The following is a 17,872-nucleotide window of genomic DNA, read 5'->3' as shown; positions in this document are numbered from 1 at the left end:
GTTACCTTATATTTTGAGGCTAATCATTAAAACCAAAAGCATTGGTTATTCAATTGCAGGATTTTTTCAGTTTTCTTCAAATTCTTGAGGTTAAAATCAATCTTCACTTTTGTTTTATTCTTTCTTTTTACATAAAAGTAGTGATTTTATTTCTTCATTTTCTTTCGAGTTATTTATATTGCATTTGACATTGTTTGATATGATGTTGGGGAGAAAAAACAAAGCCCAATCTAGATCAATCTGTTTTCTCAAAGTTTATTTAATTGCTACTTAGGGTGGTATTTTAGCTTTTAAAGGGTTGGTGTAGCGGACAACTTGTAGTTCTTCGCTCGGTATACATTATTTCTGATTGTTGGTAAAGGAATTTCGTAAGTCATAATGTTAACATTCATTTTTTAAATTGTTTCAGGTCATACACTATGGAGTAGAAGTCTTTCTTTGTAATGGATTTAATAAAATACATTATGTTTTTTTTTAAATTGGGTATTAATATGTTTTATTTTTACAAACTTGTGTACATTTTAATTAAATTTTTAAGGTCAAGTATTATTTATTGATAATATTTGAATCAAGATGAATGAAAAATAGGTATAACATTTTCCTTGCATTAGTATTATCGGAAAAATCTTCCTCTAATTAGTACCAGCATTAAAAAAGATTTTTAAATGCACGTATAAAGGCAAATCAAGAGTAGTTTTAGTTGCTATTGTAATTTACGCTAAGAATATCCTTTTATTTATTTTTTTATTTTTTTTACTGGCAATAAATGGGTCTTTGCCGGCAATAACAATGGCCGTCGATATATGAGCTAGCATATTTCAAAGACAATGTTAGTGGCTATTGTAATTGCCAGTAAATAAATGTCGGTAAAAGTAATAACTTATAGCGGCAATAATTAGTGTCTTTACCAACATTTGATAAAATTGCCGCTAAAACCTTTAGCGACGCGGGATACAACGATAAATAATTAATTACCGGTAAAGGTATTTGCGACAATTTCTATTGCCGCTAAAGGGAAATATAATGGCCGCTAAAAGCCATTTTTGTTGTAGTGAGTTCCCTACAAACTGAGGCAATATGTGGACCGCACATTAAATTGTGCGGTCGTAGAAACTCCCGAGGGGCATTTTTATCAGCGAATTTTGGGTCACTATAAATAGACGAGAATCAAATATTTAGGTCAAGTTTTGAAGTTTTAGCAGTTGTAGCCGTTGTAATTTTCCATTTTAGGAAATATGTGATCATTTTAGGATTTTAAACATCATAGTTTATCATTTTAATTTTATATTATGGGATAAATTAATATTTCTTCTTTATTTTCTTCATTTCTATTATGAGCAGCTAGACTTTTACTAGGGTTGTGACCCAACCCTAGTGTGTAAACCTTATAGGTATTTAATTTAATGCTTGTTTATGATTGTGTGTTGATTATTTAGCCTTGTTTATGCTTTAATTTTAGAATTAATGGTCGCAAACATATATTCATGCCTTTTTGACTTGGTCTTTACTTGAGAAAGATGGACTTAGTCTAGTAAAACTTGACTAACAAGAAATTGGGCTAATTAAGGATTTGATTAGCCCTATTAAAGGGTTTGAACTAGAGATAAGGAAAATCCGACTTTAGCTCATATCAACTATTTAGCTTGATACCTATTTGGGCTTGAGAAAGCCAAATAGGGCAAAATCACTCTATGACCGAGAGGTATTGAGTAGATAACTTAGAGTTGAGAGCTATAATACATCCTGATCAATAAAACAAGTGTTAACGTACTTATCACATTAGGCGAACACCTAGGTGAAGGTCACATCCCTAGGCATTTTAACCATTTGGTAAAAACAACAAAAACAATCACTCGTTTTTAGTTTTTTCTCATTAGTTTATAATTGTTAATGTTAATTTAGAAGTAGAAAACATAATCCCTTGTTTGTGTCACGATCCAAATTTTTCTCCGTAAGATATCGTGATGGCACCTAGTTTTAGCGATTAGGTAAGCCTAACACCTACTGAATTAGTGGTGACTCAACCAACAAGTATTATGTCACGACCAAAAATCCAACTAGCTATGATATCACCTAACCTCACCCGCTAGGCAAGCCAAATAAAAATAATCCAATTCAGTTAATATTTAACTAATTCTAACACACTCCACAAGGACTAGCAGTACAAATCATGAGCTTCTAAGATTAGAATTTATAAAACTGGTGTGAAATAAAAATTCATCATCTGTTTGAAATATACATGAACAGATTAAAATTCTAAAGCTACCATGAACAAGAGGCAGCAATGATTGGAACACAGGTACATCTTCAGATCCAGCTCTCACCGTATGCCGCAACATCAACATTAGAAATCTGCACGCAAGGTGCAAAAGTGTAGTATGAGTACAATCGACCCTATGTACTCAATAAGTAACAAACCTAACCTTAGATTAAAAGTAGTGGCGGGCTGGAACACAGGTCAAAGTCCAACACCAATAGCCAACAACAGCTCATAATAATATAATAAAAGTGGTACAAGAAATAACTTAGAAATAAAATATTCAGCTCGTTCACAGTTCTAGAAAATAGATATGCCTTTCAAGTATAACAATGAAATCCAAATCTTTTACCGAAAATACCAAAAATATGATTAAGTTTGTAAAATCGTGATTTTCCTTCCAAAATATTTCAACAGGTAAACGTTTCATTATTAAATGGCATGAGAAAAAGTACATCTCTATGCCTACATGTCAATGTGTATGAGATGTAATGAATGACGTGATACAGTACAACATAAGGAAAAATACGTCTCTATGCTTGTATGTCAAGCGTGCATGTCAATGTAGTACAACATAATGAACAATCATATGCATATTCGCAGAGTATCAATCCACTTAGTACTCCCAATCACTCGACACTTGCACTCAATAGGTACCTGCGCTCACTGGGGGTATGTGCAGACTCCGGAGGGGGTCCTTCAGCGCGCTATAATCCGCACGGACAACTCACGTGCTGCATGGACAAATCACGTGCTATAATATAAATATCTGGATCCGCATAGACAACTCGCGTACTGCACGGATAACTCACATGCTATCGTATCAATATCTGGATCCGCACGTATAACTCACGTGCTGCACGGACAACTCACGTGCTATAGTATCAATAACCTCACAATGAGGCCCTTGGCCTCACTCAATCATCAATCTCTCTAGTCTCTTGGGCCCACGATGTCATAAAACTAGCCCCAAAATGATGATATGATGTGTCAATATATAGCAACAGAGACTGAGATATGATATGAAATGAATGAACATGACTGGATATGAAATTTTAATGTAAGCAAATAACTCAACAACAGTCATGACCTCAGTGGGTCCCAATAGAATAAGCATGTAGCCTAGACATGGTTTCTAACATGGATCACAACTCAATAACTCTAGTACGTAGAGATTTCATGATTGCAGCTAAGTTCAGGTAACTACACAGCATCACAGAAATAATAGAGTTACAATTAACCCGGTGCATGCCCACACGCCCGTCACCTAGTGCGTCACCTTAACAACAAACACATAACACGAAATTCAGAATTTCATACCCTTAATACTAAGTTTAAAAGTATTACTTACCTCGAACAAGCCAATTCCAATACCGAGCAAGCCAAACAATGCTCCAAAATGTCATCCCGCGCGTACCGACCTTCGAATGGCTCGAATCTAGCCAAAAGAAACTCAAATACATTAAATAAAACCCAAGGAAACAATTCCAATTGATAAAGGTCGAATCTTAATCAAAAAATCCGAAATTGACCCAAAATCCCAACCCGGGTTCGCGCCTCGGAACCCGATGAAACTCACAAAATCCGACAACCCATCCAATTATGAGTCCAACCATACTAAATTTACCAAATTCCGACATCAACTCGACTTCCAAATCTCAAATCTTATTTTCAAATCCCTAGGCCCAATTTCTCGAATTATACCTCAAATACACGTAATCTAGTCAGAATACTTAATGATAATTCAATATTATTGACTAACAATGATCATAAGTGACTTACCTCAAGTTCTCCCGTGAAATTCCTCTGACAAATCTTCCCAAACCGTGTGTTAGAATTCCAAAATGACAAAAATGTTGGACCCTTCTATTTTTGTAGCCTGCCCAGTGTTCTCGCTTCTGCGGAACATTTAACCATTTTTGCAGAGAATCTACCAATTCTGCGGTTAGCCAAGGCTCCACTACCTCCCGCTTCTGCAATTATGCTTCCGCTTCTGCGGTCTCCAGCGCACCTGCGATTCCTTGTCCGCATCTGCGATCACGCAGGTGCAGAAGTTTTTCCCTCGCACCTGCGGCCACTGCCCGCTCTCCCTTTTCTACTTTTGCGCTCCTAGGCTCGCTTCTGCGAGCTTGCACCTGCGAGTCAAGTTCTGAAGGTGCGATTGCATCAGATGGCAGAAAGCTTCCAGCTTTGTTCTAAGTCCGATTTTGATCCGTTAACCATCCGAAACTTACCAGAGGCCCCCCGGGCCTCAGCCAATTACACCAATGAGTCCTAAAACATCATACAAACTTAGTCGAGCCCTCAAATCACATCAAAAAAATGCTAAAACCATGAATCGCACCCCAATTCAAGTCTAATGAAAACTAACAAATTTTTAACTTCTACATTCGATGCCGAAACCTATCAAATCAAGTCCGATTGATCTCTAACTTTGCACACAAGTCCCAGATGACATAACGAAGCTATTCAATTTCCCGGAACCATAATCCGAACCCGATATCAAAGTAAACTCCCGGTCAAGCTTATGAACTTTCTATTTACAACTTTTGCCATTTCAAGCCAAAATCAACTGCGGACTTCCAAATAAATATCCGGACATACTCCCAAGTCCAAAATCACCATACGAAGCTATTGGAGCCATCAAAACTCTATTCCGGAGTCGTTTGCACAAAAGTCAAACTCCGATCAGCCCTTTTTATTTAAACTTCCAACATGAATTTCCTTCATCCGAACTACTCCTGAAACACCAGAAAACCAAATCCGACAATACACACTAGTCATAATACATTATCTGAAGTTATTTAGGACTTAAAATAGTTGAAATGAGCATAAATACTCAAAACGACCGGTCTGGTCGTTACATATTAAATATGAAATAGAAATTTTCTACAATCCCAAAACCGTTAGTACAAGTCACAAGCTCTACAGAGTTTACTAGAAAAATATCTAAATACAATTGTTCCAGAATAGAATCAACAATGCAGAAAAGTATCAGAAGATGACTCTGAAACCTGCGAACGCGACATCAGGTATACCTTAAGTTTCCACACAAATGTCCAATCAATTAGCAAGATTATCAACAACACTGAGGAACCTAGATCTGCACAAAAATGTGCAGAAGAGTAGCATGAGTACACCACAACGGTACCCAGTAAATATCAAGCCTAACCTCGGTAGAGTAGTGATGAGGCCAGGTCAAGACACCTACCAGACATATAAACCTATACAAAATGTTACATAAAGCTAACAAGGAAAGAATCAATGTAAGTCCAATTGCAAAATAATTTTCAATTCAAATCAACAATGAGAACAATGAGTACACGGATAGCAACGAGAAAACAATCAAGTAATTAAGCACCAACATAGTCAGAGTACAAATGATATATGAATGGGTTCAAGTAAGGAATCATATGACAAATCAATCAATTAAATTATTTATAATGCATGTATTTTAACATAAATTACTGATCACGCCCAACTATGCCTTAAAAAAAGGACTAAGCGGTCGTTGCAAATATATTCCGGTTAACAAGTCCGGAGTCGAATCCCACAGGGAATTAACCGATTAAGCACAACTACTAGACTCGCACAAATTCACGCAATCAATATTTAGAAATATTTAAATAACAAATTGGATATTTACTAATTAAATATCACATAATAAAAATGCAGTAATTAATAACTAACTACAAACAGGTTGTAGACAAGATTTGGAATGGTCTAAGGTTCTGATTTCCCCTATTATCGGAATCCTTTCCGCTATGTTTCCTATAAATTTGCCTAAGTTTTCTCTATCGATCATGAGCTCTCTGAGTGTCGTAATTCTCTCCCGAGTAACTACCATAATTTACTAGACATATTCTTCCGAATTACGCTAGCTGGCACTAAGTTACAGCTCACTCGGATCGCACCAAGGTTTTGTTATTCCTAATCCCATCTTTAAACCCTTCGTATTGATCCCTCATATACATTAGGAGTGATGTTGTTCAACAACTACCTAAATATGCACTCTCTTTCGAGTAATACACACTAAATAAGCAAAGTCGATAGAGAGCTCTTCAACCAACCATAATATAAATGTAGTTGAACAAATAGAGAAAAACTACGGTAAATCTATATTAACGTAAGAGGAAAATCATCCTCCAATAGGTTGCATCAAAACCCTAGATTAGACGTTTAGCTACTCATACTCATAGTAATAATATCCCAAGTATTATGCATAAATAAATTACAAAGTAAAGATGAAGGAATGTAGAAATCGATGATTCTCTCCCCCAACGGGTGTTCCACGAGCTATTCTTGCCTCCGGTAGCAAAAATTCCTTCAAAAGTGGTGTTTAATGTCTATTTATATGTGTAGAAAAAGACCTAAATGACATAACCCAAGTCCTATTCAAATAAGGAGACGAAATAAGCCCTCAAAATCCGGATCAGGTTCGCCTCAGACCGTGCCTCGCGAGGTAAAACGCGAGATGCATCTCGTCGCAGAGCGTGCAGCGCCAGGCATTCAGTGCGCTCATCCTCGCCTTACCCCTCGCATCGCCTGATCCCACACGAGCTCAAAGGCTCGCCTCGCCAGCTCTAACGCGAGCTCCATAGCTCGCTTTGCCAGCTTCTTCATTTTTCCTCTGCTCACTTCTTTCTTTCTTCTTTCCAATTGTTTTCGAGCATGCTTTAAACTTTAAATCTTCCTTTTTGCTTTAATTTTATCTCCAATATACATACACATAAAATAGACTCCATTACGCGCAAATAAAGTATAGTTTGGCATTAAAACACCTAAACTGTAAGGTAAATAATGTACTAAAATATGGAATTATAGCCAAACATCAATACCCCACACTTAAACGTTGCTCGTCTTCGAGCAATCAAACTACACTTATAGACACGGCCTTTTTAAGCAATTCCCTTAACTCGTCACACCAAGTATCTTTAAAATATACTAAGCACAAAGGTGTAACATCCTCACCTCAAGATTTGACTCACAAATATCATGCATTATTCATAATTCACTTACTTACTCTAACATGGAGGTCAACGACATTACTTCTCCATCATGAATCACATGCCCTCACATAACAAAAGAGATTAGTTCCACACACAATAAATTTTAAGACCGTAGGAACTCAAGATAGGAAGAATTCACTCGCTCTCAGAAATAACATTCATATGCCACAAATGATGCACCATAGGCTTGCCCGTAGTGTAATACTCTACTAATCACGCTCATTTAGTCTAGGATCAAGTAGGACTTTAACTGGTTGTAATGTAGGCTGCGGGTCGGGTATGATACATTTGGATATGAGTGATTACACCTACCTTAAGCACTTTAATACATATACTTTAACACTTGAGCCTATACTTATGTCAAACCAAAACTTCACCTTCACATCAATGTATATTACCCCATACTTCTTTAAGCACAATTACATTACTAGCCACCACCATCAAGAATTATATTTCATACAATACAACTATATATATATATATATATATATATATATATATATTTTTTTTTTCTCTTCAAAACGGCGCACCTTTCTCCTTATTCCATTTGTTCTACTCAAAAGCCAAACCACCACCCCACACTTTAACTTTTACATAATCCATCATAATTCAAGTGCTCATGAGAGGTGACAAGGTTCAAATATATGGTCAATTCAAACAAAGGGTAAGGCTTGTAATGTGTTTACCAAAGAAACATGATTATAGGCTCAAGGGGGTTAACTACGTTATATGACATTTAGGCTGGTAAACTATATATATCTGGCTAAACAAAGAAATGCCTATATCACTTCCCATACTGAACAAGACTACTATTTTGCTTTGTACACACACGGGGTAAGTTCTAGACATCAACTGTACTGTATAGAATACATACAAATCTCATACAGACATGGCACATAACTCACTCAGGATTAGTTTTATCACGACACTCTAATCAAAGCAATTAAGTGAATTTAAGAATCTACGATTTAAGGTACTTATACTATAGTCAAACACTGAACCGAAGCGTCACAACCAGAGTACTTCACTATTCTCAAGGCATAACAAAGTCGAGAGATATCGCTGTAATTCAATTCATAGCACAATGGTTTCTACTCCTAAAAATTAAAACTAACTACAACCGGTTCAACTAAAACCTTTGGAAAAGAACCACGGCACAAAGGAAAACCAAGGGGGCATTACTACACTACCTACAAGAAAATCTTTTTTTTTTCTTTAGACTTAATTCCCTCAAGAAAACTGTTTAGGAGATCCATCATCGGGAAGAGTCCAATTTTTTTACTTTTTTTTTATATCAGGCTAAGACGACACTAAATAAAAAAATAACTAAAACAAGGCTAATATTTTCAAGTTACCACCCCACCCTTATTTCATGCAATGTCCTTAGTGCATACTCAAATAGACAAAACAAGAAAAAATAACAAGTAGGGTGTATGAAAACTCCTTGATCAATCTTCGTCATCGCCTTCATCCTCGAAGGCTGCCCATTCCTCATCTTCTGCTTCCTCCTTCTCCTCCTCCTCATCATCATCATCCTCATTCGACTGCTCCGGCTCAACCTCAGATTGCTCAGGTATGTTGACATCCTCATCCTCTGGGAGTTTGTAGCCATCACCAAGCCCAACCAACTGCTGAGCATGAGCATTGAGCGGGAAATGCTCCTCTAATATGTTCCTCTCCTCTATAGTGGCCGAACGTCCCCCAATCCGAGGCTGCAAGTCCATCATCCCATATAAATGGGCCATAAAGCTATCATCGCGAGCATTGCACTTAGAACCTATCATTGATGGCATAACAATATCCTTCTTAACCCGGACGCTTGTAATATCCATTAGTCGTAGAGGCTGATCAGTGATGTGATCGAAAGCTTTCTCCTCCTCTATCTCTTCCTGTCTCAAATACTGTGTTAACATGTTTGCAAAGGGCATTCAATCAATTATCTTACTAGTTCTCACTTGAGTCATCTGGTAGCGGATCAAATGAACCACGTTCGCCCTCTGGCCAATCATGAGGACATATAGCACACACGTCCTCTCACGGCTAATAAGAGTGTCATGATTGCAAGGTAAGAGCCGTGTATTAATGAATTTTAGCCATACTTGAGCCTCTGCCCTCATTTTCTTCTTGGGGAATTTTCTATGACGATTAGTTTTCTTATCCCGAACCCACGCCGCCATAGAATTGACACCACAAAGAGTGTGTCTCAGTTCTTGATATGTAGGACGGGTGATGAAATTGTCCAAGGGTTCCTGAGGAACATCTGGAGCACCTAAGAAATTGCATACTGGTGAGGCTGAAAAATCTATCAACCTTCCCCGAATGGGCACCAGTTGCTCAGGATCCTTTGGATCAAAACCGACATAAAATTCTCAAACCAGATTGACATTGATATCCCCGGTATTTTTGAACACATAACGCAACCCAACTCATTAATACTTCTCCAGATTGCTTGGTACTTGGCTTATAGGTGACGCTCATGAATAGCAGATTCCAGATGTATATGTCTGGGCCTACAACGTTTGTACCCGTCCTTAACATGTGGAGGTATACTCTTGAGTTCAAACTCCCTTTGTCCTTGAGGTTGTGGGCGAGTGGCTGCTATAGCTGCCACTACTTGCAGTCCTTCAACTTGACTTGAAGTTGCTTCCCCCCCTTTTCTCTTCTTCGATAGAGGTGCGGAGGGAGCCTTAGCCTTAGATGGAGCAGTGGATGTGGATTTGCCTTTACCGGTGTCCTTCCTTGGAGGCATGTTTGTATCTATACAAGTGCATGAATCAGTTTAGGGTGCATTGCAAAATTCAAAACATGGTCTTGCGACCCCACACTTAAGAGTTCAACACATGATTTTCAATAATTTTCGAGGTTACTCAGACTTCACCTCATCTTTTCTTAGTATGAGAATCAAGCAATGACACATGTGTGCTTCCTCCAATTTCGAAGTATCGGGATACCAGTGAGCCACCCCACACTTAAAATTTTAAAGTGGTGCCCGGTTACATAGCACTAGTCTTACAATCCCGGAGGGCTCCAATGAGGACAACGAATGCCTTTGGAGCATTATGATAAACACTTAGCATGCACCAATGCCATGGGAGTGCTTGTAGGGATGGGGGATTGCCTCACCCTCCCAAATCAGCTTGGGATTTCTACGCTACCGCTTGTTCACACAATAACAATACTATTCCTATGGGGTTCATAGGGTTGGGACACACCAACACATTGTTACAATGAAGAACAATCCCAAAATTTGTATCCAATGGCATGCATTCACCCAATTCGAAATTGCCAAAGAATGGATATAGAAATCATACCTTAGATGTGTAAGAGGAGGTATTGCCCTTGAATTGATGTTGCAGGTGAAGGAAAGAGCAGAGAATGCTAGTCTTCAAAGGGTTTATGAGGGAGGGTTTTTGAGGCATGAGTGTGTGAGATTATTATGAGTGATGTTTGAGGCATTTAGTTTATGTTTTAAGGGAAGGGTTTTAAAAGGAACAAAACAAAAAGATTAAAAGAAAACCGAAAAAATTCTTACCTGGCGACGCAAGGCTAATAGTGCGCTATACCCCGTGCGAAGCGAGCTCCAACGCGAGCTGTGGGGCGAGCGACGCGAGACATTACACGCGTTGCACCTCACTGTAACCCATGCGAGGCGAGCTCCCACGCGAGAAATAACGATGGCGACGCGAGGCTTTCTGCCTGGCCAAGCTCGCTGGGGACCTGGCGACGTGAGGTCCAGTGCACGATCTGCCGAAATTGCCTGCAAACATGTTAGTTCATACAAACGAAAAGAAGAATTCTAATTACGCTAAAAATCAACTACGAATTGGGTTGCCTCCCAATGAGCGCCTTAGTTAACGTCACGGCATGACGAATACAATAATACAATGGGTTGCCTCCCATGAAGCGCCTGATTTAATGTCGCGGCATGACGCAGGCAATCCACTTAAGGCTCGCTCAACATTGTTGGCTCTAGCAAATGAGTCACTGATACTACTTTCATCTCATCCATGCCCAAATAATGTTTCAACCTGTGACCATTGACTCTGAACTTGCGAGAACCATCTTCTGAAGCAATCTCTACAGCTCCGGTGGGATGAATCTCTAGCACACGAAATGGTCCTGACCATCTTGACTTCAATTTGCCCGGAAACAGCCTCAATCTCGAATTGAATAATAATACCACGTCTCCCAGCTTAAAAGTTTGCTCAAGAATATTTTTTTCGTGCACTAGTTTCATTCTTTCCTTATATAACCTTGTACTCTCAAAAGCATGGTAACGAAACTCGTCAAGTTCATACAACTCTGTGACTCTACTAGTTCCAGCGGCCTCCAAGTCCAGATTTAATTCTCGTAACGCCCAAAAGGCTTTATGCTCTAACTCCACCGGCAAGTGACATGCCTTTCCAAACACCAATTTATACGGTGACATACCAATCGGAGATTTGAATGCAGTGCGGTAAGCCCATAGCGCATCATCCAATTTTCTCGCCCAACCAGTCCGAGTAGCATTTACAGTTTTGGTCAAAACACTCTTGATTTTTCTGTTTCACCTCAACTTTCCCACTTGTTTGTGGGTGATACGGAGTAGCAACTTTATGGTAAACGCCATATTTCTCCAACAACTGTGCAAAGGCTCGGTTGCAGAAGTGGTTGCCCCCATCACTGATGATAGCTCTTGGAGTGCCAAATTCGGTGAAGATGTTCTTTCTGAGGAAACCAATAACTGCCTTTGAATCATTTGTTGGAAGTGCCACGACTTCTACCCATTTCGAGACATAGTCCACCGCTACAAGTATGTACTTGTTGTTATATGAGCTGACAAATGGTCCCATAAAGTTGATTTCCCATACATCGAATACTTTCACCTCTTGAATTGGGTTCATGGGCATCTCATGTAGACGGAAAATATTCCCCGTCCGTTGGCACTCATCACAACCTTTTACCCAGAAGTGTGCATCTTTAAACAGCGTCGGCCAATAACAATCTGACTCCAACACTTTAGCCGCTGTCCTTAAAACTCCACAATGTCCTCCATACGGTAAAGCATGACATGCCTGCAAAATAGAAGATTGATCTATCTCGCGAATGTATCTACAGATCATGTTATCAAGACAAATCCTGAACAAATATGGTTCATCCCAGAAATACATGCGACAATCACAAAAAAACTTTTTCTTTTGCACAGAAGACAAGTCATAGGGAACAATACCGCTTGCCAGGTAAATTGCAATATCTTCAAATCATGGTGTACCCTCTAGGCTCGTTGCTAAGAGTTGTTCATTTGGGAAAGTCTCCATGATCTCCTCCACCTCAACCTTCTTTTCCGCTCCTTTAAGCCTGGACAAATGATCAGCAACTTGGTTTTCTGTTCCTTTTCGATCCCGGATTTCCAGGTCGAACTCTTGTAGCAGTAGCACCCATCGAATTAGGCACGACTTTGACTCCCTTTTCTCAATTAGGTACCTAAGGGCAGCATGACCAGTGTAAACAATTACCTTTGAGCCTATCAGGTATGACCTGAATTTATCAAATGCGAACACCACAACTAGCATATCCTTCTCTGTCACTGTGTAATTCAGTTGGGCACCACTCAAGGTTCAACTTGCGTAGTATATCAGATGCATGACTTCATCTTTTCATTGCCTAAGAACTGCTCCCACAACATAGTCGCTTGCATCACACATCAGCTCGAAAGGTTGCCCCCAGTCGGGGGCCACTATGATTGGTGCAATCACCAGTTTCTTCTTCAACTCCTCAAACGATACCCTGCAGTCATCAAAAAACACAAAAGGGTGATCTTTTTCAAGCAATTTACACAAGAGGTTAACAATTTTGGAGAAATCTTTTATAAACCGTCTGTAGAAACCGGCATGGCCAAGGAAACTTCTTATTGCTTTGACGGAAGTGGGTGGTGGTAGCTTTTCTGTCACATCAAACTTTGCATGATCCACCTCATTTACCTTACTTGACACTAGGTTCCCCAAGACTATACCTTCATGTACCATGAAATGGCATTTTTCCTAGTTGAGCACCAGATTAGTCTCCACACATATTTTCAGCACTCTTTTCAGATTCTTTAGGCAATCATCGAATGAGTCTCCCACCACTGAGAAATCATCCATGAAGACCTCCATTATGTCTTCCACCATATCTGTGAAGATGGCCATCATGCACTTTTGAAATGTGGCGGGTGCATTACATAGGCCGAACGACATTCTTCGGAAAGCGTAGACGCCATATGGACAGGTGAATGACATTTTTTCTCTATCTTCCAGGGCAATAGATATATGATTATACCCCGAGTATCCATCCAGAAAGCAGTAGTGAGACCTCCCAGCCAATCTATCTAACATCTGATCAATGAGCGACAATGGAAAATGGTCTTTTCGGGTGGCCTTATTCAATCTTCTGTAGTCCATACAAATTCGCCATCCTGTGACTGTTCTTATTGAGATCAACTCGTTGTTCTTGTTTTGTACCACAGTCATTCCACCTTTCTTTGGCACACATTGAACTGGGCTAATCCAATTGCTGTCAGAGAAGGGGAAAATGATTCTCGCATCTAACCACTTTATCACCTCCTTTTTCACGACTTCTTTCATGTTGGGGTTCAGCCTTCTTTGATGTTCTCTGGAAGGTTTGTGGCCGTCTTCCAGTAAAATCTTATGCATACAAAAGGCCGGGCTGATACCCTTAATGTCTACAATGGTTCAACCAATTACAGTTTTGCACTCTATTAATACCTGCAAAAGCTGTTCTTCTGGCACATCTAACAAACTAGATGAGATAATAACAAGTAAAGTTGAGTTAGGTCCTAAGAAAGCATACCTGAGATGAGGTGGTAGCGATTTCAGTTCCAACTGTGGTGGCTCTTCGATCGATGGCTTAGCTGGAGGAGTCTTTCTTTCTTCTAAATGCAAAGACTCAAATTCGAGCTCTCTTTTCCAGAACCCTTGGCCTTCAAGAGCCAGCACCCACTCTGCCAAGTCCTCTCCATTTACCTCCTCTAAGTTCATGGGACATACTGCTAGAGGGTCTTTAGCGTTCAAAGTCTCATCTTCTTCCTCCAAAATTACATCCACAGCTTCTATCAGAGAGCAATTAGCAAATTCACTTGGTCGCCGCATAAACTTCTGCACATTGAATGTTATCTCTTCATCGTTCAGTCTCATTTTTAGCTCTCCAGTTTCACAATCAATTAGAGCTCTCCCAGTGGCCAAGAATGGTCTTCCCAAAATTATAGGGATCTCCTCGTTAACCCGACAGTCCAGAATGACAAAATCTGCTGGAAACACAAATTTTCCAACCTGCACTAGTACATCATCAAGGATACCTGATGGCCTCTTCACTGTCCGGTCGGCTAGCTGTAGTAACATGAATGTGGGTATTGCTCTTCCAATGCCTAATCTTTTGTAGATAGCCAAGGGAATCAAGTGTATGCTTGCCCCAAATCACACAATGCTTTAGCAAAAGCATAACTGCCTATTGTGCATCGGATTGTGAAACTCCCTGGGTCTGACAACTTCTCAACTATGGGTCTCGTCATGACAACACTACATGTCTGGGTTAGTGTAACGGTGGCCAAGTCTTGAAAGTCGAACTTGCGAGACATCAAATCCTTCATCATTTTGGCATACCCAGGCATCTCTCTCAAGGCGTCAATCAGTGGAATGTTCACCTGGATTTGTTTCAACATCTCTATGAAATTTTTATACTACTCATCCTTCTGATATTTGGCCACTCTCTGTGGGAATGGTGCTGGAGGTCGCTTCCTTCCTGTGATTTGAGTTTTATCCTGCTTAGGCACTGCTTCTTCTGTCGTTTCTTGTGCTACCTCAGCCTCCTTCGCAACCTCTTTTTCTTTACTTGTTCTCTCTTGTGCATGTTGTATCGGCACCTCAGTTAACCTTGTTGAATCATCTACCTCAATGGGTACTGACACAAGTGTTTCAGTTTGTCGGCTTTCGCGAGCAATTTCTTGCTCTAGATCTAGGTCTCTACCATTTCTTAGACTCACTATCATAAGCTGTTTTGGGCCCTACTCTTTTGGATTGACATGTGTATCTGTAGGTAACATCCCTCGGGGGCGATTATTCAGAGCCATTGATATCTGTCCTAATTGAATCTTAATGCCTTTTATCGTTGATTCATATGCGTCCACTCTTTCTTGCATTTTTTCATTGGACCCAATCAGATGTTGCAACATTCCTTTAATTTCGGACAACCCATCATCTTGTCTCACTATTTGCTGTCGTTGAGGCTTTTGATAAGCTAGCTGCTGATTTTGCTGGTTGTACCCCTGTTGCCTTAGGTACAACACAACTTGACCTTGTGGTTGCATAGCTCTAGGATTACTGCTATTATTGTACTGCTGATGTGCTGGTCTATATTGTTGATTCTGTTGCCCCCAATTCTGACCACCTTGCCTCTGTCCTCCATAGTTGGCCACATAGTTCATATCTTCCTGATAATGCTGGTTGTCACTTTCCGCACTCCAAGAGAATACATATGGTTGGTTAATGGATGGTGTACATAAGCCCCCATTAGTCACATCAACTATGTGTACCTGCTGCTTCTGGCCTGATTCATCGATCCTTTTGGTGAGGATACTCATTTGCATCATCAGAGTGGCCATATTTTCGGCCATGGAGTTGTTTGTGTCCAAAGCCACTGAGTGAACGACATGAGTGATCATAGATTATCTTGTCATCCATCTTGAGTTTTGGGCCATTTTATCAAGTAGGATCTTGCATTCTCTGAATGATTTGGTAAAAAATGCTCCACCTGCTGAAGCATCAACATTGGCCTTTAAGTTGTCTGCCAAACCCATGTAAAACCTCTGCCCCAATATCTGATCTGGAATGCCATGATATGGACACTTAACCAGCATACCCTTGAACCTCTCCCACGTTTCTTGTAGTATTTCTGTTGGTCTCTGCCTGAAGCTCAATATCTCATCAATTTGTTTGGCAGTCATATTGGGTGGGTAGAACTTGTCCAAAAATTGCTTGACTAATTTTTCCCAAGTAGTGATGGAGTTTATGGGGAGTGAATTAAGCCAAGTTTGAGCCTCTTCTGTCACCGAGAATGGAAACAATAACGCAAGCCTCCCCCCGCGTCGCCTGCTCCCACGCGAGCTCAGAGGCTCGCCTCGCTAGCTCTAACGCGAGCTCCATAGCTCGCCTCACTAGCTTCTTCATTTTTCCGCTGCTCACTTCTTTCTTTCTTCTTTCCAACTGTTTTCGAGTACACTTTATACTTTAAATCTTCCTTTTTGCTCTAATTTCATCTCCAATGTACCTACACATAAAATAGACTCCATTATGCGCAAATAAAGTATAGTTTGACATTAAAGCACCTAAAATATAAGGTAAATAATGTACTAAAATATGGAATTATAGCCGAATATCAATTACCCGAGTTATCACTATTTAAAATCTCAATTCATGATTCACAACTTCCAATTCTTACACATGTGGTATCTTGTGCCTACACCTTCAGGATCACTTTTGCACGGCAAAATCCTCGTGCTACCATGTGTATAATTTCCGTATCAATATCAACCAAGATGACCAATGAATAATTTAAACACAAATAAATACAATTTGCAAATTAAATACAATGAAGCATCAAATGAGTCATTAAGCAATTTAGGATTTAAATAAGGTAAAATAATGGAGAGGTTGTACAAATAAAATATCAAATGAGTTTAGTTTAGAGATATATAAGATCCGATAAAATATTATAGTTATACAAAATAAGACATTCAATCAAGTTTTAACGAGATAAATATGAGATTTATTAAAGTAAAATAAAATAGCAATTTTTCACGCAAATTACACGACAATAAGATAATGAGAAGGTTGAGACATCAATTAGAGTAAAATATAATCACCATTTAATTTAGTAAATCTCCGAATAAGATATGAGTTTTATTTTTGAAAGACACACAAGTGGAACAACTTGAAAATGCTTTCATTTACCTCTTCTAAATTCTCAACAACTAAACATATCACATAGGATGCATGACTCACACAAGAATTCCATATTGTTTCATTTTTAATATATTGATGGTTAATTAATTATAATCAAAATACAATTAGGTGATGTAAGAAGAATCACAATCGGAATTAACCTTAATATCACAATAATTTCATATTTGTTTATTTGTTACGGCGTGCAACCCAATCCCATGCAATAATAAATCATATTTGTTGCGGCGTGCAACTTAATCCCACACAATAATAATCATATCTGTTGCGGCGTGCAACCCTATCCCTCTCAATATTAAATCATATATATTCCGGCATGCAACCCGATCCCTCTCAATATTAATCATATCTGTTGTGGCGTGCAACCCGATCCCTCTCAATATTAAATTATATCTATTGCGACATGCAACCCGATCCCTCTCAATATTAATTCGACCAATTTACAACCAACTACGGTATACCACAAAATCAAAAGTAATAACGAGGCTACACAAAAAGTCACAACTAATGAAAAAGGCTACACGATAGCTCACGAAATCAAATAGCAAGAAAATGACAATCCATAAGCCAATGCACAATTTATGAGCATCAATTAACAATTAAGGCGTGTAGCA

At 39.2% G+C, this 17,872-nt stretch overlaps 1 protein-coding gene and 1 non-coding gene across 2 annotated transcripts; one reads left to right on the top strand and one right to left on the bottom strand.

Annotated features, from left to right (window-relative positions):
* Positions 1-13,286: 13,286 nt before the first annotated feature.
* On the bottom strand, positions 13,287-14,642 carry LOC138899291 (uncharacterized). Its single transcript, XM_070185445.1, has 2 exons — positions 14,010-14,642; positions 13,287-13,928 (listed from the first exon to the last, which is right to left on the bottom strand). The coding sequence occupies exons 1-2, from the start codon at positions 14,640-14,642 to the stop codon at positions 13,287-13,289; spliced, it is 1,275 nt and encodes a 424-aa protein (XP_070041546.1).
* Positions 14,643-16,127: 1,485 nt separating this feature from the next.
* Positions 16,128-16,234, top strand: LOC117281302 (small nucleolar RNA R71). Its single transcript, XR_004511913.1, has one exon. It is a non-coding gene; the product is annotated as a small nucleolar RNA R71 (small nucleolar RNA).
* Positions 16,235-17,872: the final 1,638 nt, after the last annotated feature.

Source organism: Nicotiana tomentosiformis, chromosome 9, assembly GCF_000390325.3.
Source record: "Nicotiana tomentosiformis chromosome 9, ASM39032v3, whole genome shotgun sequence".
Classification (NCBI taxonomy): domain Eukaryota; kingdom Viridiplantae; phylum Streptophyta; class Magnoliopsida; order Solanales; family Solanaceae; genus Nicotiana; species Nicotiana tomentosiformis.
The sequence above is the reverse complement of the archived record's forward strand: the minus strand, read 5'-3'. Positions and strand labels throughout refer to the sequence as shown.

What these genes read in the sequence shown, in the direction of transcription:
- LOC138899291 (XM_070185445.1), bottom strand. Translation starts at nt 14,642, where the DNA reads ATGTTACTACAGCTAGCCGACCGGACAGTGAAGAGGCCATCAGGTATC. An exon ending in CAGAAGAACAGCTTTTGCAG is followed by an intron (nt 13,929 to 14,009) that starts GTATTAATAGAG and finishes TGTATGCATAAG; the next exon opens with ATTTTACTGGAAGACGGCCA.